General features: G+C 43.8%; 1 protein-coding gene across 1 annotated transcript in view; it reads left to right on the top strand.

The window, feature by feature from the left end:
- The window catches only part of Frem2 (Fras1 related extracellular matrix protein 2), a 144,656-nt gene that overhangs the window by 69,824 nt on the left and 53,834 nt on the right, over positions 1-20,998 (top strand). Inside the window, exons 4-6 of the mRNA NM_172862.3 lie at positions 3,054-3,284; positions 14,114-14,239; positions 16,234-16,485. Coding sequence (NP_766450.2) covers positions 3,054-3,284; positions 14,114-14,239; positions 16,234-16,485 — 609 coding nt within the window. The remainder of the gene's footprint in view (positions 1-3,053; positions 3,285-14,113; positions 14,240-16,233; positions 16,486-20,998) is intronic.

Below are 20,998 nucleotides of genomic sequence, written 5' to 3'. Positions count from 1 at the left end.
CGCAGGAGGCAGGTAGGCAGATGGCTGTGAGTCGGAGACCAGCCTGGGTTTCCCAGTGAAACCCTGTGCAGAAAACCTGAAAGGAACATAAAATGTCTTGTTTTGTTAATTTTCGAAAGAGGCCTTTCCAGCTGCAGCCGGGACAGCAGCTCCTGGCCCTTCCTTTGCTACACTTGCACAGGACTGCAGTTCCCATTCTGTTTAAGATTCTGGAGTGCGGTAGATGTTGACAACACCCTCCCGTTGAGACTTGCTCTCTCTCCCTGCGCTCTGCTCTGTGCATGTGCCCATTTGGCTGTCAGGGAGGGGTCAGGCCCAACTATGCTTTGTGCCTGAAAACACAGAGAATACGTTGCACTGAAAACAGGCAAAAGCAGCACACCTCAGCAGTCACCAGCGATGTTTTTATCCATTATGCAACTTGTCCCATTCTATGTGATTGGCACTCATTTTTTCCACGGATGACACTGACACTGAGAAAGTTAACAGTTGAAAAGTATTTTATAGACTTTTAAATTCTGAACATTTTTCTCACTGCCCTGCTGCTTTTGTTTGGTTTGTTTTTGTGGTTTGGTTTTTGCAGCAGAATGCTAATGTGTTTTTCTAAGTTATGTTTGGAGCAGCTATTGTTCCCTGAGCCTGTGACTATATTAGCGATACTCCGCAACTGTCCTTGGGTCACCTCACATAGCTATTTAGTAAACTAGGGTGGAAGAAAGCCAGAAAGACACTGTGGGCCCACATCTGCCATTATCGAAGATGGTCCTGCAACGCTGCTGAGGCCTGAAACTGAGGTCAAGTTCAAGGCAGAGCAGACCTACAGAGCTCGCCAGGGAGGCTGCTCCTCCACACAACCTACACTTCCACTGTGGACTCTGAGCAGGCCTTGTAGCCACAGAGAGACTATCACTCTTCACAAAGAGGGCACTTCATCTTAGTAACACTAAGGGAAATCATGTTTGCATTGCTGTGACTGAATGCCGGACAGATGAAACTTAAGGGTTGCCCTGGGGTGGTAGTGAGTGGAAGGAGGGAGGGGAGCCACCAGCTGTGTCAGCAAGCAGGAGACAGGGCTGTTCACAGGGTGGTTGACCAGGAAATGGAAAGAGCTAGGCCAGCCCCTGGGCAGGGGCGCATATGCCCTACAAAGTCCTGATCCTACTGACCTGCCTCTGCCAGCCCCACAGCCACCAGGTGCAGCCCACACATACAAAGCCCACACATACAAAGCTCATGGTTTATACTCTAATAAGCTTTTGAAATTAGTTCTTAAGGCCGACATATAATGTGGTGGGCTTTGCTATGACATTTTCATATACCCACATCATGCTTTGATCTTGTGCATTCTCTTCTGCCACTTCCCTCTCCCAACCCTCCAATGTAACATGACCTCTATGATCTTCATTTCCTCCACTCCCCTGAAGATCTCATCCTTTTCTCCTCTCTTACTGTCCGGTATACTTTCCCAGCTTCACACACACACACACACACACACACACACACACACACACACACACTCACATACACCTAGATTTCACATTAAAGGAGAGCCACCTGATGTTTTTCTGAGTCTTGCCTGTTTCACTCACCATAATGGTCTCCGGTTCTGTCTGTCACATCACCCTACAAATGTCCTGATTCTTTTGTTCTGTGCGGACAAATGAGATTCCCTGTGATTTCTTTTCTTGATCATCTAAGTTGCCTCCATTTCTTTGCAGCAGTAACTGGACATACTGGTGTCTCTGTGGTTTATAGTGCATTCTTATAATCCACTAATAAACTAAGTGTACATTTGTATTTAGCAGTAGTTTTTGCATCACATGGATCCATTGCTACCAGTTATTAGACATTTATTAAGCCCACTGAGTGCTTTATCAGTTTGTCTCTCGTCTTGCAACCCTTCATTCACTCGCTCCCCTCCCCCCAAGACCTTGAGTCATGACTGTGGTGTTCCATTAGGCAATGGCCCTACAGAATGAAAATGGTTGTTAACCAGTTGGTAGTGCATGTTGAGTCCTCACACGTGCCGGGGCTAGTACCCCACGAGAAAAATAACATTGTATCTTCCACCCTATAGGTAGGCAAAGAGAGAAAAAGTGATATTCCCAAATATTCCAAGGCCCAGGGCCCCCCAGTGATAACCACCACCGCACCAGAGTGTCTCCCAAACCTGAGGGAGGTTGACATAATAATCGGTTTCTGTCCACTGCTGTGTGTCTGTGAGGGATGAAATTCCACTTTCTCAGGCCAAGAACATTTGCTTCAGCCCTGCACTATTTTTTCCATGTAAGAGAGGACAGGAAAGACGCTCCATTTAATAACTAAAGTGCACACTTGTGCGTGTTTTCAGTAGCAACAATGGGGATTTGACATTGCAACCTGAGTTTCATTAGGTAGATGACTTTGCTGTCCTCTGATAAACACGGCTGAAACTGGAGCTTATGCCCAGTATGATAGAAATTCCTGTTTGGCTTTAACTGTCCTTTAAATCTCCTGGAAAGAGTGCTTTGCTGATGGAAGGAAATTCAGCCGAGCAGGCAGCCAGCAGCTTGGCAGAGCCCCACTAGCAGGATTCTGTTGGTCTTGCTGGGGTGATTGTAATGGACCGAAGGAATGTTGACAAACTCCTCTCTGTGCACCAGAAACAGAGCTCTAAATGGGAACTCTGCAGAACTCATGGAGACCCAGCGTTGTAACTCTTGTAATGGGCCCTTAATCCTTTGACGTTAAATAAGCCATGATCTACCTGCTACTGAAGCAGATGCGTATGGGAACTACTTGTCTGTCTGGTGTTTTTCTGAAGTCTATAAGACAAATGCTTTTAATGAAACCTGTGTTTTCATCCTCGTCTTAATATTAACAGCCCGTGATGTATTCATAAGTATTCAAAGTAATCTTCTAGGGGGCACTCCAAGGCCGTTTTGTTTTGCTTTCATCTCTGATAGACACTTAGCAAGTGAGGCCGGACAGGATGGATGCCCAGCAATGAGACAAAGAAAGAGAGGGAAAGATCCCAGTTAGTCACTAATGAGTGAGTTACATTGTTTCCGCAGGTATCGGCACCAGGGATGGGACTGCGGAAAAAGACAGAGACTTCAAGGGTAAAGCTCAGAAACAGGTACAGTTCAACCCCGGCCAGACCAGGGCCTCGTGGAGAGTGCGCATCCTGAGCGACGGGGAACACGAGCACTCGGAGACCTTCCAAGTGGTTCTCTCGGAGCCTGTGCTGGCAATCCTGGAGTTCCCCACAGTGACTACAGTGGAGATCATCGACCCAGGAGACGGTGAGAGGGATTGTCACCTCCCTTATGTCATGGCAGCTGGGCTTTTATGGCAAAGTATCTTTCTTATAGAGGAGTTCAAGGTCACTGTTTGGGCTTCCTATGTAAAGAATTTCTAGATTGTTTAGAATTCCCGGGTGTGTCGATGGAGATAGGGAAGCATAAGAGAGATGAAGGGAAACTGTACGTCAAGTAAAGTCACCGCAGTAGCATAAATGCTGGGTCCTTCCGTGATGTGACACTGGCTCGTCAGCTCTGAAGTCCTTCAGGTGTCCGAGAATCCCTTTTAAGCAAATGGTTTGAGAGTCAGGCCATTCTGGGCTTCATCTGTTCCCTATATTTTATCATTTCCACCTTTGCTGTATTATTCCCAACCCACCCCTTCCTGGGGTAAAGCGTCCTGAGCCACTGCTGTGAGTTTCTCTTGGGTTGCTTTCCTTGTAACGGGTGCCCTTGCTGACACTGTGAAAACTGAACATTAATGACATTAATGTTCTCGCGATTTGACCTTTTCCCACCCCATGACAACAATCCCAGTTTGTCTGGATGTGTACTTGAGTAGGAGGGTCTGGGGTCTGGGGTCTGGGGGGTGGGGGTGAATGGCTTTTTTGAGACCTGGCAGTTACACAAACCTCTCGGAGACATTTAAAGCTAAAATGCTGTCAGAAGCCAGACATGTCTTTCATTCACTTAAACTGACAGCCTGTTTTATTTTGTCAGTCTGGGAAAAAAAAATTCTTAAATGGTCTACAAAGATACAATCTGCTGAATTTGTAAACTGGGGGACTCACATGCAAATCCCTGTGTCAAAAAACTCAGTGTAATTAAAGAAGCCGGCTGGGAGTCAGAGGCTTCCGGAATCCCGAGCTTAAGTAATTCCTCTGCCTCCAGTCGAACGTGCAGTTCCCTTACATGTATCATGTCCATTAAAGAATATTTAACATTAATTGCATCTGCTTTATCTGCAGATAAATAATTAAACTTCCCTGTAGTCTGCAGCTTTGGGAATATCCTTTAATAACAACACTTTACTTTTGAAAACACTCCTATGACAGCTTTAATACATTTAAGCTGCTCCCTTAAGTTTAAGCTGGAAGCTAGCTTTTGAGATTTTATTTGCTATTTAGCAAAATTGCTATCGTTTCCCTTAAGGGAGAAGACTGTAAACTTATTTCTGAATTCCTGACTATAAGGGGAGAGTGTTTCTCTCTACCAGTGCCTGTGCCATGTCTGAGTAATGGGATTTGAAAACAAAGGACACATACACATATACATACATACACCCTGACCTCATATATTTATAACTATGCTATCATAATTCTCTACAGACATCTGTAGTTTTTAATTGAACAGTTGTGATTTAGGCAAGGACTTGAACTGATGTGCATCTTACTACACACATAAGCATCTCCATTCACCTGCAAACACATACCCTTCATTGATTATTTATTTAATATGAAGCTAGTGCAAACATAGATTTAAAAACAAAACAAAACACTTTCCCTTGCCTGCCCACATCTGTGGCCCTCTGTAGCACTGTAATCAGGAATGACCCTCCATCTCCAACTCAAGACTAGGTCCAGTCCTCATGTTCTTGTGGCATCCATGTCATAGGAGCCTAGAGTGGCAGATACCAGTGAGGTCACTCCAGGATTCCCCTGGGAATTTGAAGATGGCCAAGAACAACAACAATAGCAGTAAATCTCCAAACTGTACTGACAACTCGTCTATCCCTTGGGAAGGGACCCCCCAGAAGCAGTTCAACCATTCAAAGAACCTTCTAGACTAGAGTATCCATGTTTGGGTGCATGGAAATGTAGGCTAGAAGGGGAACTGTAGTGTTTTCAATAAGCTATGGGAGCAGGGTAGAGGATGGCTAGAACGTTCGGCTGTGAGTTTGGATAGTAGCAACCTCCTAGATAACAGAGCCACATGCTCACTGAGCATGTCAGTAAATTCAGTGTCCTTATAACTTGAAGCCAAAAGAGAAGAACTAGAAGAAAGGAACAGCAGAACTCTCAACATTGGCTATAAATAACCTTTCCTATTAAGGCAGCTGCTTGGTCACGTGACCCCAGCCTTCCTCGTCATTTTCATCCCTTTCTGTCTGACCCCACAATGTCACTCATTTTTACATGAAAAGTGCTTGACACACCGAACCTCTTTTCTGGGTAAGAAGACTGGTAGGCATCCCATAGTCCCCGCGGAAGCCCGCCATGTGCAGCTGTGTTGTGTGATTTTTCTCTGGCATCAACAGAGATGGTGCCATGTATGGAGGAGAGGCCCCTATGAAATTACGCCCAGTGACAGCAACTGTCTTCCACTGAGAGAACCATCACCTCTGGGCTGGACTGTGAGCATAAATTATCATACCTATTGATTTCCAGATGACAGGGAACCCTGAGAGGGGCATTTAAGGTCAATGCTAGACCCCCTTGTCTCACCCCCTCTCCTAAAGTCCAAATGAAGTATTCTACAGGCAGGATAAAATGGTGTTCAGACTACCAACCCATCCTTCTGTTGGGTGCCTTCTGTGAGCCACACAAGTGTCAGGAGCTTGGCAATGTTATTTCCCTCCAAACTTAAGATTCTAATTCTGTGATTATTTTTTATCCATTCAGCAGTGAGCTCTCTGAGACTCAAGGAATTTCTTTCCGCACAATCCTCCAGCCAATGAGTATTAGAGGCAATATTTAGAAAGTGAACGTATTAAGATGGATATGTGTTACATGTATTTTCTCCCTCTTCCTCGAGTTATCAGATTTCATCATTCCATACCACTAGAAAGGAGGTGACAGCGCATATCCCAGTCAGTGTGCTTTTTGCAAATGCAACAGTGATACAAGTTGTCCCTGTAGGTCACAACAGCACAGGAATCCTTAGCTTTTGAGTATGTTTAAAACCTCGAATGTATTAACATTGGAGACTAAACCCAAATGTTCTAAAAAAGAAAACAAGAACACTTTAGTCCCTGTCTTATGTACCTGTGTAGTCAAAGGTTAACTGAGCATCTGCTATAGGTACCAGGAATTCTGCTAAATGCTGGAGATGCAGGTGAAACAGCCCAGGTGCCTGGTAACCCCAAGGCTAGTCCTATGATCTCATAACCACATTCCATCAGCTAATAGTATAGAGTGCTGGTGCTATGATAAATAATGAGCCATAGAATGAACATCTAGCTCATTTAAAATTTTACTAGAGATTTATTTACACACACACACACACACACACACACACACACACACACACACACACACACATGTGGTGCCTGTGGCAGCCAGAAAAGGATGTCAGATCTTCTGGAACTTGGGTTACAGTTGATTGAGCTGGGAACTGAACCCAAGTCCTCTGCAAGAGCGCTGCTGCTCTTGACAGCAGTGAGGCCATTTTGAGAGGTTTTCAGGATAATGATTCTTAGTCTCCTGTCTATTAAATCCTGTATCTCAAACAATACCACTGTTTCTTACTCTTAGAAACGTACAGGACATTAACTGGGAGTAAACACTTTTGTTTCTGTTAAAGAAAAATATGTAATTTTAAAAAATAGGTCCTATTTAAAATATTAAACATTAATTTAAAGATTAAGATATTAAATTAAAATATTAAAATAAAAATAAAGTTTTAAAAAATAGGTTCGATTCTCTTTCTACTTCATAGACTCTACCCATAATAAAATGAGTTTATATATATTTACTAGGAGAACACAACCTCAAATATTTGAGTATAAATGCATGGAAAAAATAGAAAGCCAATGTTTGTATAATTATTTTGCTTGTTGTAACTGAAATATCTATAAACTTGTATTGACTGGGTTGTTTTGATATTTCCCTGGTAATATGAGCAAGTAGACCAATTTGGTCTCTGTAAATGTTTTTGGTAGAATCAAATTGAGTCACTGCTTAATGTTGTAAAAAGAAAAAAAAAAAAAAGCATGTCTAGAGAGCTGGCTCAGCAGTTAGGAGTACTTACTGCTCTTACAGAGGACCTGGGTTCAAGTCTCAGCACCCACATGCTGGCTCACTACTGTTTGAAACTCCAGATCCAGAGGATCGGATGCCTGTTCCTGGCCTCCACGGGTTCCTGCATGCATGTGGTACACACACGTGTGCTCCAGCAAAACATCCATACAGGTCTAAGAACAATAGCGATTACCAAGACCTTCTACTATCCTGATATGAACTTGTGTCACATCACATGTGAGTTAGGCTCATGGGTTCCATTTGCTTCTTTCCCAAACTCCCTTTTAAAATGGTCCTCATATACTTGGTCCACTTTAGAAGAAAGAAAAAAAAAAAAAAGGCATAAGAGAAATGCCAAAGTTCAAACATCAACAGCAGCATTGAGACACTTCTGCATGAGTCCACTTGTTGGCCAGACTAACAGCACTGCAGTGGCCTGAAGACTAGTGGAATGCCTTCTGGGTCGTTTTCAAACAGGAAAGACTCTCTCAAGGCAGGGAACACCCATTGCTTTCATCTGAGCCCCAAGCTCTCTTCCTGTTCTTTTATTATGACAGATTTGCAGAAGATAATTTGTCCTGTCATGGTTTTAGTACATTTTTTTTTTCATCTGTACAGTGTAATGGAGAGAAAAGACAGGATGGACATTGTCAACTGTGGCTACAAGTTTATTTCTGAGAAATACAGTCACTTCCCACCCTGTAACTTGCAGCATTGTCAAATTTAAAAATAGAAACTGCGGTATGGGGTATAGTCATGTATAGCATAGAGGGTGAGTTCAGTCTATCTGGGTTTGTCTTTCGGAGTAAAAAACATTCACATTTCCTGGAAGTGGGAAAATAACTCAGTCAGAAAGAGAGCCTTATATGGTCGTAAGAGTTGAACAGAGAGGCAGGGTGTGAGGAGCCACGGGAACCCTAGACTTCCTACTTTTTTCTCTGCAAGCTCAAAACTAGCAAGAAGTAATGAGTTAATCTTTCCATCATGTATAAGCCTCCCACGTGAAGGGACCATTCTAGGATTTAAGAGCACGGCCTTGCAGTTGCTTTTCCCTTCGTTCACTTCATGAGAATGCTCTAATCCCACAACATAGCCCCCACTTCCTCCTCTGCAGGGACGGCCTGTTAAGCCCGTGGGATTTCACATGGGCACTCTTAGGATGTATGACTTTGTATGTTCTCTGTCTATACTAATGTATGTTACTCATGTTATCTAAAAGAACATGTATAGGACATCTTCAACTCTTTAAAGGAATCCTGTAGGTCAGTGGTCCTCAGCCTTCCTGATGCTGGGACCCTTTAATACAGTTCCTCAGGTTGTGGTGACCCCCAACCTTAAAATTATTTTCATTGCTACTCATAACTGTAATTTTGCTACTATTACAAATAGTAGTGTAGCTATCTGATCTGCAGGATATCTGATATTCAACCGCTGTGAAAGGGTTGTTTGACTCCAAAGGGGTCACAACCCACAGGTTGGGAACCACTGCTCTGGGTGGTTTCTTTTAACCTTCTTTTTAACTTTCTTTTAACCTTCTTTCCCTCTCTCTGCCTTTACTCCACTCTACTGTGATGTAAATTTCTTTTTTCTTGATATCAGGTTGGCTTTTGCTCAGGTGTTAGCAATGTCTTTCTCACCCCGAATGGCTTCCTTTGGGAAAAGCGCTGGGCAACCATGGTGGTTATGAGCATGGGCTCTGAAATGTCTTGTCTGAGTTCAAATCTATTGTCAGCACCTCCCCTTGACCTCCTGCAGGTTATTTGACCTCCGAGTGTGCGCTATATCCTGACACCTAAAATACCAATCACAAACATTCTAACCTCAGAAGGTTAAAAGCAAAGATAAAGCCAGTCAATGCTTGCAGAGTGTCTAGGATAACAGTTGGCAAATAGTAAGACTGCCGGGGGTTAGCGAGCTGCATTTCAAAACTGATGCAAGCAAGAATGGTGTTCTTAAACATTTCACTCACAATAAGCTGTGACTGCTTGAGCCAGCCTGCGCATACACTTCTACTGTGTATGTAATGCGAAGTTGAAAAGCCATGCTACCCTAGATGGCGACCGTAGAAATCATTCATTGTCTTTCTGATATCCTTTCATAGTTTCTCCCGCAGGTTACACATTTCTGTTAAAAGTTAGGTCAACAGAAAGCCTGAACTTGATATGGGCCTATTTACCCTCTGTCAGATCAAATACAGGAGTGAATTCCAGGTCTAGGGCCATGGTCCGGACACCCGGCTTTCTTCTCTATTCATGGTTCAAGGCAACAGGCACTGAGGGAGAAGTCCTGACTTGTATAATCCAATGTGTATGGGTCACGGGGTGCAGAAGGAACCAAACCTTAAGCCCTCCAGGTTTAAATCCCACAGGGGCTGCTTAATTAAAACCCTGAATGTTCAACAGCCCTCAGGACATACTTGAAAACAAAACCCGGCCAGGACAGTTTGCAGCATAAAATGAATGCTATGTGTGATTTACCCTGGCTTAATCAGCTCTGGCTTTTGTAACAAAATATCATAGATTGGGTGACTTTCATAAAACAGATAACAATATCTATCTGTTGCTCACAGTTGTGAAGGATTAAGAGTCTGAGCTCAAGGTGCACGACTGGTAGGAGAGAGCTTGCTTGCTATGCTTGAAACTCAGGCCCCAATCTCCAGCAATGCTAAAACAAAACAAAAAACCCAGGCTAGTTAGTATACTAGGTTCTCGATGAGGCTCCTCCAGGTTGTTCACTTCCTGGGTGTGTCCTCGGCGGTCCACCTAGTTACCCTTGCCTGTGGGTCAAGAAGGAAACATCAATCCCATAAGGAGCCTCCACCCTCGTAACCTTCGAAATCTACCTGCCTCTCAAAGGCCCTCCACCATTGCGCTCCACATATGAATTCAGAGGACAGAAGCATTAACACGTGGCAAGCCTTTGGTAGCATTTCCTATAAAGGCCACAGAGAATGTGGCCTGAAGATTTTTAGTCAGTGACGCCCCCTCCCCGACTCCCCAAGCAGATTCCCATGAGTTCATGAAAGGGGGTCCCAGAGACTCACTGGATATTTTAACGCTCCCTGGCACCCTATGTGGTTTTGCACTGAAACCAGGATGATGCTTATGCTAAAATTTTGAATTTGGTTAAAAATCGTACTTGATAGTTGTAGCTACCATTCTTACCATGGCGAAAACTTGTCTTAAAAATCAATCTGCAAAGACGTTTTCTCAAGTTGCCACTTGGATTCTCTCTAGAACAGGACCGCTGAGGGCCACACCCTCTTCCCATGGGAGCTGCTTCTTCAGGCTGCTGCCTTGTACTCTGTACAAAGTGCTGATGAGGAGAGCCAAATTCTAGTATCTTCCCCTAGAGTCTGGTCTCAGTTCTCCACTTACTAGATTTCTCAGCAGTGTTTGAAACAGTTGTTCCCTACCTTTTTCTTAACACACGCAATGCATCCTGGCCCTTCTCAGCCTCCAGTTTCCAGTCTTTTTAATCCTCTGGTCCATTGTCATCATCTTGGGTCTCTCGAGGTGTGACCATACTCTGGCTGATGGCTGTACACACCTGTGTTTTTCTAGTCTGTCCTCTCCACTGAAAGCCAAGATCATTCACCCAAAAGGACACTTCGACTTTTCCAATCTCGGGTTTAGCATGCCGGGGAATCTCTATATAGTGTTCCCCACTTTTAGAAAAAAGCATCTTTTTCTGTAAAAGACTGACCAATGTTATGTGTTTGAGTTTGTCCTGTGTTCCTCGGGTTCTGTCACATAATGCTTCTTGAGAAAACTCCTGTGAGTCTTTGTTTGCGACACATCCATTGCACATCCACACTGTATCAACTCTTGTTTCCCCCGTCCTTGTTGTCTGTGATCTCCTCCCTGGATGGCTGCAAAGTCTTAAACCCAGGGGCTTCGTTTCAGATCCTCCTACTTCATGTCTATCATGCAGCCGCTGAAACTTACGTTCATAATACACATCAGAGTACAGCATCGCCACCCATGTTTAATGCTTTTTAATAAATTCACCTGGAGATACTGAATGGACAAACAGGACTAGACTACATGTTAAAAGCTCTGACCCACTCTCTGTAGTAACCAGGAAGCTAAGCTACAGCAGAAATCCAAAATGGTCAGGTCCTGAGCTGACAGCTTCCCTAATAGTTGTCCCTAATTCTAATTCTGGGCCTGAAAAACCCAGATGTGCACAGCCTTGTAGGATGTCCTTCTTCATGGTTGCTTTCCCACACTTCGGCCTCCCATCAGGGCACACCTGACTGAACCTTTCTTTCTTTCCCACCATTACATGTTGCCACTCCTTTGTCTGATTTCAATTACATCTGAACACAGGTGAAAGGGCTATGGATGTGGGTCAATGGTAGATTGCTGGCCAACTATTCTGGTTAGTATTTTGTTGGCTTAACTCAAGTCAGAGTCATTTGGGAAGAGGGAACAGCATCTATGGAAATATCCCTGTCAGATTGGCCTATGGGCAAGCCTGAGATACACTTTTTGATTTATGATAGAAGGGAGAGCCTAGTCCAATTGTGGGTGGTGCCCATCCTGGTCACGTGGTCCTGGGTTGTGTAACAGGCTGCAAGCCTTAGGGAGTAAGGCAGTAAGCAACACTCCTCCATGGCCTCTGCTTTAGTTGTTGCCTCGAGGATCCTGTGATGACTTCCCTCAGTGATGGATGGAGTGTGACCTGAGACTTGTAAACTGAAATAGACCCTTTCCTCTCCGAGGTGCTTTGGGTCATTATCACAGCAATAGAAATCCCAAGGCACCAATTATTCTGAGCACTGTAGAAAAGGAAAACAAGGTGCCTGACTTCCTTGCTCTAATGAGCTGTAACATTTGATGATTCTCGTCCTATTATGGGGTAGATTTCTTTATCTCCACATCCTAATCACTGAACATGGAAGTCTTCCCAGCAGCAGAAGGGAGCTATGTGATCCGCACGCCCATCCCACCACCCCCTCTTCAGCCTCATGTCTGACCTCCTCACCCGCCCACCATTGTTCTGGAGACACTGCCTGCTCCTTGCCTGCCCTCAGCACAGCCTGCTCTTGGGCTCTTTCACCAGTAATCCCTTTGTTTGGAATTCTTGACCCTTCACTTAGATGGCTCATGACCACCTGTACAGCTCAGTTCAACTTTACAAGAACACTTTTCTGTGACTTTCCTAAGTATTGTGCACTACTGAGCATCCTCATCCCCAGACACTTGATTTTCTTTCTCTCCCAGCACCCCCAGTATCATATGTACCTACCTGCTTATGTATTTAATCACGATCTTCCTACTTCCCGTCTCCCACCCGAAGGGAAACCCCATGAGGGCATGGGCTTCATTTCTGCATCAGCGGGGCCCCTTGTAATGCCTGGCAAGTTAAAATCAGTGTTTAATAGATGAATAATCCACTATAAGATGGGAGTATTCTAAATATGAATATATCAGAGATAGTCTTGAAGGAAAACAAAGGATACTGGAAAAGTTAGTCATTAGAAAAGCACTTAATCTCAAGATTTCCTTACAAAGGTCAAGGCAGGATTGAAACCTGGGCACAGGAAGTGCGCTCAGGGCAGTGAGGGTCACTGCCTGCACCACCTCTAGGTAGACGAGAGCTGCATATACCTCTGGATTTGAGAGTTGCAGGGAAAATGAACTGCAGAACTCAATGGCTCTTTTTTGTTTTTTAATTTTTCATTTGTATGCACCTATGTCTTTGCACATGTGTGTGCATGTGTTCTCATGCTTAAGGAAGTCAGGTATTTGATCCCCTGGATCTGGAGTTACAGCATGCTATGAACCACCATACATAGGCATTAGGAACTAAGCCCTCGGTCCCTCTGCAAGAGCAGTAAGTGCTCTTAACCACTGAACCATTTCTGGTTCTTGTCCCAGAAGCCCTTTCCTGCAGACTCTTCCCTTTGGCTGACCCACCGGAAGCCTCGGCATCAGGGAGCCCTCCACGGATGGGGGCGGCGCTCTCATCCTTAGTGCCCTCAGCCACAGGGCAGGGTGGGATGTGCGTCTTCACTGTGTGTGCTATTCTGGAGTCTTTTTTAGCCACAGAAGAATTGTGCTTACTGTCTCAGAGATAATTGAGATGTGTTTTCTGTGTGGATGTTGAGACTTCCAGGGAAGCCGACTTCCAGAAGAATGCCAGAATCTGTTTTGGGTTTGTAATGTCAAACTATTGAATTAAATAATCGCAAAAGTTTTACACAGTAGATCTATTTTTAACAGTTTAATTATGCCATTTGTATTAATTAATGTACCTTTCATCTATGTTTTATTAAAAGAATCATTGAGACTAGTAATGTCGTATAAACATAGCTTTTATGTCACGAGTAATTGCTATCCTGCTAAGGGAGGAAAAGAAAACACGACAGAGGTGATGTTAGCTGATGAAGACACTTGGAAACTCTAAAGGAACTGTTGTTTGAAAACAGTTGAACAGTATATTGTTACATTTTTAATCACAAATCATCCCAAAGGAAGCCCTTTGGGTAGAGTAGAAGTTACATGATCTGAGGTCCAACCTGACTGTGCTTGGGAGCCAGGCACAACCGTGTGATCCCAAGGTCCTGTAAAGCAGGGCATTTCTACCTCTCAGGTTATACCAGGGAAGATGCCCTCCGCTGCCAAGATGAAAGAGGGCAATTGAAAAGCACTGCACACCGGTGTTTACTGAAAACAAAGTGATGACTGGAGATCCAAGCTATGCTGAGTTCTCCACCCCTCCCTGACACGGTTCTTTTAAAAAAGAAAAAGAAAAAAAAAAAAACTATTAGAGTCATGTTCAGTTTCTGACATAAGAGATTCAGATCAAAAAGGAGAAACGAAGCAAAAAAAAAAATGATAGCAACTGTAATTGTATTCTCTTTAGAATCAACCGTGTTCATTCCCCAGTCTGAGTACTCTGTTGAAGAAGATGTGGGTGAGCTGTTCATTCCCATCAGGAGAAGTGGAGACATCAGCCGGGAGCTGATGGTGATCTGCTACACACAGCAAGGTAAGCCCGTTGTTGAGCCAAGTGAAATGACCTCCAGTCAACGCGCCCAGTGGCCTCCCCCAGTCAGCGCGTCCAGCGTCCTCTTCATCCGGTGGGGCTTTGTTGCAGCTTTTCATAGACACTGGAGCATTCCTTAACAGCTGTGCTTCGTGCTACATCTCTAGGGGCCTCTGGGTCAACCTGGCAGAAACTGACACTTCTTCCCTCAACTATTGGTCACTTAGCCCAACTTAGGTTGCAGGGCACCGAGGCCATCTGGAGCTGTTGTTTAGAGGTGGGGTCTGGTCTGTGACACAGCTTGCTAGCCTTCTCAGACACCCTGGAATGTCTCAACATGTCACAACCTTTGTACAGCTCAGTGGCTTCCCTGCCGTGCCAAAGGCTGTGTGATTGATCCTAAGCAGGACAAAAAGAGAACGAAAGGCCAAGGCAATGCATTCTTGAAGAGGACACACTAATTTCAAGCTGATTTGACTGGAAACAGCAGTGTCCTAAGAGTTTTCCTCTGTTACGTATTAGGAAAAAGACCAGGTATTGGGTTCTATGCCATCATAAGCAGGGGAAAAAAAGTGTGGAGTTGAATCAAAAAAACAAAATTGATACTTTTGTACCTTGTATATGTGACTGTAGAACTTTACCAAACAAAAGACCATGTAGGCAATGAATTAGAGACAAAGCATTATCGATTGGAAATAGATCGAGGAATTATAGACAAGCCATTATATATTGGAAGTGGATCTATATTCTCCTGAGCATGTCTTCATGAAGCATATAAGAAACTGTTAATGGTTACGTGATCATATGAGGGACAAATTCGAACTTCCACTAAAGAGCAGTAGATCTCTTCTGAGCATATACTTTATGACATGATTAATGTTAAAATGGCCAGGATAACTAATCCATCCTGTTGGTGTTTAGTGGACTCTGGAGAGTGTCACAGATGTAGGTCTCTCCTTGGAGTTCTTCAAGGTTTCCATAATTCACTTTTTAAGGTGTCCTCAAGTTTAAAGGACATTAAATGAGTATTTTGAAAATGGAAAACTCGTTAACCATTTTTGCAAACAAATTTCAAAGTACTGTTTTGCTCGTATGTGAGCATCCTATGAAAGGCAAATTTGCATAAGACAAACTTAAGGTTAATATATAAAAGTCATTAACATTTCAAATCATTTTCTAGAAAAAAAACCAATAGAAAAGAAAAAAAGTTCCCTTTGTTGTAGTTGTCATGTTGGACTTTCATGAAAATTCCCATCAATGTGTGTGTGATCTGAAAAGCTGAATAAAGGATAATTATAAAAGATTCAGTCTCAGCCTTGTACCCAGATGCCAGAACTAGCGCACTTACCTCTCAACTCCTCACATCCCCAAAGCCTGAAACCCAGCAGATAGACAGAAGGACTGAGGCAAGACAGAAGGCATGTGACCTTGGCCTAGACACGGGAAACATTTGAATAGTGGGAGATGCTATTTTGCCCTGTGGTGTTGATCTGAAAGCTTGTTGGAGGATAGGTAGGAGAAAACACTGGAAAGACAGTATTTGCAGTGTGTGAGGTCATTTTGAGGGAGACCTGTGCTCTAAGGATAATCAGTAATTGTGATTCTGAGAGAGACCTGTCCTATAAGGATACTGTGTAGAAGTGACTCTGAAGGAGACCTGTGCTGTAAGGATACAATGTAGTTGCCACTGCAGTTCTGAGGTGTGGCTGTATAGGGTTGCAACAGTTAAATACTGAATATGAAAACAACAGGTTTTAGAAACTGAAGTCTTGCAGTGGTGGCACATGGCACTTGGGAGGCAGAGGCAGGCAGATTTCTGAGTTCGAGGCCAACCTGGTCTACAGAGTGAGTTCCAGGACAGTCAGGGCTACACAGAGAAATCCTGTCTGGAAGAAAAATAGAAAGAGAGAGAGAGAGAGAGAGAGAGAGAGAGAGAGAGAGAGAGAGAGAGAGAGAGAGAGAGACACTGAAGTCTTTTGGGTTCTCTTGGCTCCTAGGGACAGCCACCAGCACTGTGCGGACGTCCGTGCTCTCTTACTCTGACTACATCTCCAGGCCCGAGGACCACAGCAGCGTGATCCGCTTTGACAAAGACGAACGAGAGAAAATGTGTCGTATTTTGGTAATTGATGACTCTTTGTACGAAGAGGAGGAGACTTTCCAGGTCCTTTTGAGCATGCCCATGGGCGGGAGGATCGGTGACAAGTTTCCAGGAGCCAATGTGACCATCCTCACAGACAGGGATGATGGTGAGTTCTGATTTATCTTACCTGGGACAGCAGCGCAGAAAAAAATGGAAATGGAATCGAGTTGGGGGTTCTTGTTGATTCTCTGCTGGAGTTTATAGTGACTAAGGTTCATCAGTCACTGGCTGCATCAATCATTGCTGTTTCCTAGTGACTGGGGGGTCACTGTTCCAGTGAGTGGTTACAGTCGATTTCCGTGGTGAAGAATCAGCGTCACTTTAATAAGCTTCATTAATTCCCTTCTTTCTTTTCTAACTTTAATCCAAGTTTTTTTAATCTATTTCCCATAGAAGCCCATAAGAAATGCTGTTAAATGAATCACTGGGTGGGTAACAAACATATGGCAAGTTAAGTCTCAAGACAGGAGGAGCTGACAGACTAGACCGCTCTTCCCCAGGGAAACCAAGTTACCGTGAAGCAATGCTTTCTGGGAACGGTTCATGCTTTCCTGTGGGAAGAGAGAGAGCAAGAGGTTGGGGATGGGGGTGGGGGTGGTGGGTGGTGGGGGATGGTTGCAAAAGATCTTGTGATGTAAGCAAAGGCAGAAACGGACAGCACTGCCCTCCCTGCCCGTGGACCAATTTCTGTTTCCTTCCTATTTTCCTCATGGCGGATCAAAGGGAAGGATGAGCCTTGCTGTTGGGTCGAAGCTACAGAAAAGTCAAAAAGCCCAAGTCATCTTAAAACTCAGGAAACTGAAAGCAATCTGTCGGGGAAGGGCTTTGATAATTAAGGGGAAGAAGAAAGCATGAGATAAAGCCGGTCAGGTGTCCCACAGTCCCTCTGTGAAGCCTTTGTTCTATCTTCCAAGTCCTGTGACCTACCGGGTGATGCCTTTTTGTTGCTGGGAAGGTTTAAAAGCACTGATCTCAAATTCAGGAGTGACTTTTGACAAGAGGGCATAAAAGGAAATTCTCCTTTCTTAACTTTAGCTAACACCTTGCATTAAAAAAAAAAAAGTTCTTCCAGTGAGTGCTTCACATCATAAAGTGTTTTGTATTTATCTATTTTTAATTTTTTAAAATTATATGAGGGGGCCCCTAAGCGCAGGTTCGGAAGGAGGCATGAAGTGGCGGTCGGGTTCAGATGAGCAGCCCGTGCAGGTGGCAGGAACTGAACTTGGATCCGATCCTTTGCCGAAGCAAAACACATCTTAATGGTATTAGCTATATTTAAGCCGAGCAGTTTTATTTCAAATCAAATCACCCTTAGAGAGCCAGTATTTTAAATGTCCAGAATAAACTTAAGAACTTGCATTAAATTCCCATCTATCACGCAGAGAGCTCTTTTTCTTGTCCTATCAGCAATGGTTTAGATGAAGCAGGGTCTGGTTTTAAAAGAGAGAATCTACCTAATTCCTACTTTACTCCAGGTTTCTGTTGCTGGTGTTTGCAAAAGTCTTTTGGTACAAACTTCAGTGACATGCATGTAGGAAAGATAAATGTATGGGGGGGGGGATTCACATATATAAGTTACATCTTAAGTGGTCTTAACAAGAACCAGGAGTGACATCCATGGTCAGGATGGAAGTGCAGATGGGTGAGGTGACTGCCTCGTATTTACACAGCTAGTCACACAGGGAAGTGGCATCAGGTTGGAGCTGTATGCACCTCCCATACACTGTTTCCTGGGAAACACCTTGGGGTGATGTGGAAGAGAAATCGACAGAGTCTTATTGTATAGTTAGGGTTCTCTAGAGTCACAGAATTTATGGGTAGTCTCTATATAGTAAGGGAATTTGTTGATGACTTACAGTCTGCAGTCCAACTCCCAACAATGGTCAGCAGTATTAGCTGTGAATGGAAGTCCAAGGATCTAGCAGTTGCTCAGTCCCTCATGGTAAGCAGGTAAGGAGAGAGAGTCTTCCTTCTTCCAATGTCCTTATGTAGGTCTCCAGCAGAAGGTGTGGCCCAGATTAAAGGTGTGTTCCACCACGCCTTTAACCCCAGGTGACCTTGAACTCAGAAATCTCCCTGCCTTAATCTTCTGGAATCCATAGCCACTATGCCTCAAAATCTCCATACCAAGATCCAGATCAGAAACTTCTATCTCCCAGCCTCCAGATTAGGGTCACTGGTGAGCCTTCCAATTCTGGACTGTAGTTCATTCCAGATACAGTCAAGTTGACCACCAGGAATAACCACTACACCTATCATAGAGCAGTTTGCAGAATATTTATTTTGTGAACCTTGGTGCTGAAGGGTTAGGGTTTGAGGCTCTGGAGTTACAGGTGAACATTGGGATGCCTATTAATAGACCTGAAACTACAACCTGACTAATCTGCTAGTCTGCTTTCTCTACCTGTCTTATTCCTTCCATGTCAGCGTTATCACCCTAATTCAGATCAGCCTTTGTCTTTCTTTATAGGTCTTAGTAACACCTTTATTATAGCAAGCCCAGTTTCTAGTTGAGTGCTTAATTTTCAGTCTTGAGAAACTGTCGTGAAATTCCTTTGACCTTCAGAAATTATCCCTGGCTCTTATTTAAGAGGTGGGGGGAGGGGGAGAGAGGAGAGAGAGAGACCAGCATGCCAGACTTCATTCTCATACCAGGGTTCAAATTCAGATGTCCACATGGTATTTGCTCATCAAGAACTCACGGCATGTTGAACAATTAACCTGATAGATTTCAGTGATCCTCAAATGATGTCCAGTAACAGGCACTTCCCCAAATGGTACTCAAGAGATCTGATATTTCAACACTGCAGTGATCCATGCATCAAATGTCATCCCTTTCCTTCTTAAGACTGATCATGTTGACGTTCAGCCCCGAGACCTGCACTTAGAGCCCCAAGATCAGTTAGTTTCCATCCACTGGTGAACATTGCTCTTTGCTAGACAGTTCTTGACTTCATGCTATCTTCTTCTTCTGCCACATAGAGCCTTAGCTTGGAGCTGAATGGAAACACAAACACATGCTTACATATCGTTTGATATGAAGGAAAAATACTTTTAATAGTCACTGTGGGGTTCACAATTCTATGCCAGGAAAAGAGGAAGAGGTGGGGAGTCACGGGCAGATGAGATATACCTTTTGCACTGCATGCCAGATTTTGAGAACACTCAGACAAGCAACCAACATGAGCAAAATGCCAGAATGCCGTGCCCATGTCTGTGGGAATAGGTGTAACGAACCAGGCATTAAGCACCTGACTGTTTCTTAATGAGGAAATTAAGTCCTTGTCATTTTTTGTAACTCAGGGGACTCAGAATCTTCTAAAACAGGATGGTCCCTCTGTGACATTATAAAATGGCATTTTGTGTTTACGAAGTGGAAGATGGAGATAATGATGTGGGTGAATACCTGAGAATCTCCACTAGGACCAAGTATCTAAGACCAGCATCACCAACATGTTGATGATGTTTAGCTATAGGTGCGTAGCATAGGACGACACAAATACATCTCTGGCTAAAGTCTGTGTTGTGCCGCTAAGAAACAGCTGAACTTTCTGGCATTTGGAAGAACTGATGCATGACACGTTGTTGATGTGTCTGACTTTAGAATACACAGATATCCTACACATCCCCACCAGCATCCTCAGTATTCTGCCCTTCCCCATAGTACAGCTAAGTATGGCAGTACTGGCCCCTTACAAAAAGTATTAGTTCAACACTAGGAATACTCCACTAACTTTACTGTCAGCCTTCAGAGTAAATGAAGCCATGTTGAAGCTGAACCCATGGTCTGCCTTTGTGTGACAACCCACATGGGGGCTTCACTAAAGTGGCTATCTTCCTTGCCCATACTAGAAAAACTACTAGGCCACACAGAAAGTAGCCAGACTGAGCCCTGTGGTAAGTGAATCTCAGTTCACAAGTGCCCAACCACTTATGACATTAGAATCAAAAGCAGGAACACTTTTGCAGACGAAAATGTTTTTTGCTAGAAAAATGCATCATGGGCAACATATGATTGAACTTGCTTGCATTTGTGCAAAGCTGAAAGACCAGCTTGTCTCCTTTTTTCCCATTTTTCTTAATCTTAAATACAATTATTTATATTAGAATGAGATCCCACTAAGGGATGCCAGCTGGTTTGTGTAAGAAAGGGCCAGATTCAATTAAAGTAATAACTTGACAAACATATTCTGCATTAAGTATGCCTAAGTTAAAATCCTATTTTAAAATAAAAAATTAGGTGTGGGGGAATGAGCTTGTAAGTGCTCGGAATATCCTTGAGTTGTATCCATTAGGATAATCACACTGTTAATGGTATCATGAGTCAGTGAAAGCCACAGGGGCTGGACACAGCAGGAGTGACTAAATGGAAGAACTCAAAAGGTTTCCTCCTCCATGGAAAAGATGCTACGCCCGGCCCCCTTGGTGCCAAGATGAGATAAAATAGAAGAGAATCAGTGAGATGCTCGGGCATTTAGAAAAGTAAGAAGGCAGTGGGCACTCACTGTGAAAGTTGTATCACTTGTAATGAACACACAAACACTTAACCCAGGCCAGAAACTCACAAGCTTTAAAATCTGTCTGTGTGCTATGGGGACAGATACATCAAAGGTTAAATG

The sequence above is a fragment of the Mus musculus genome, chromosome 3 (assembly GCF_000001635.26).
Source record: "Mus musculus strain C57BL/6J chromosome 3, GRCm38.p6 C57BL/6J".
Lineage (NCBI taxonomy): Eukaryota > Metazoa > Chordata > Mammalia > Rodentia > Muridae > Mus > Mus musculus.
This window is presented reverse-complemented; position numbering and strand designations above follow the sequence as displayed.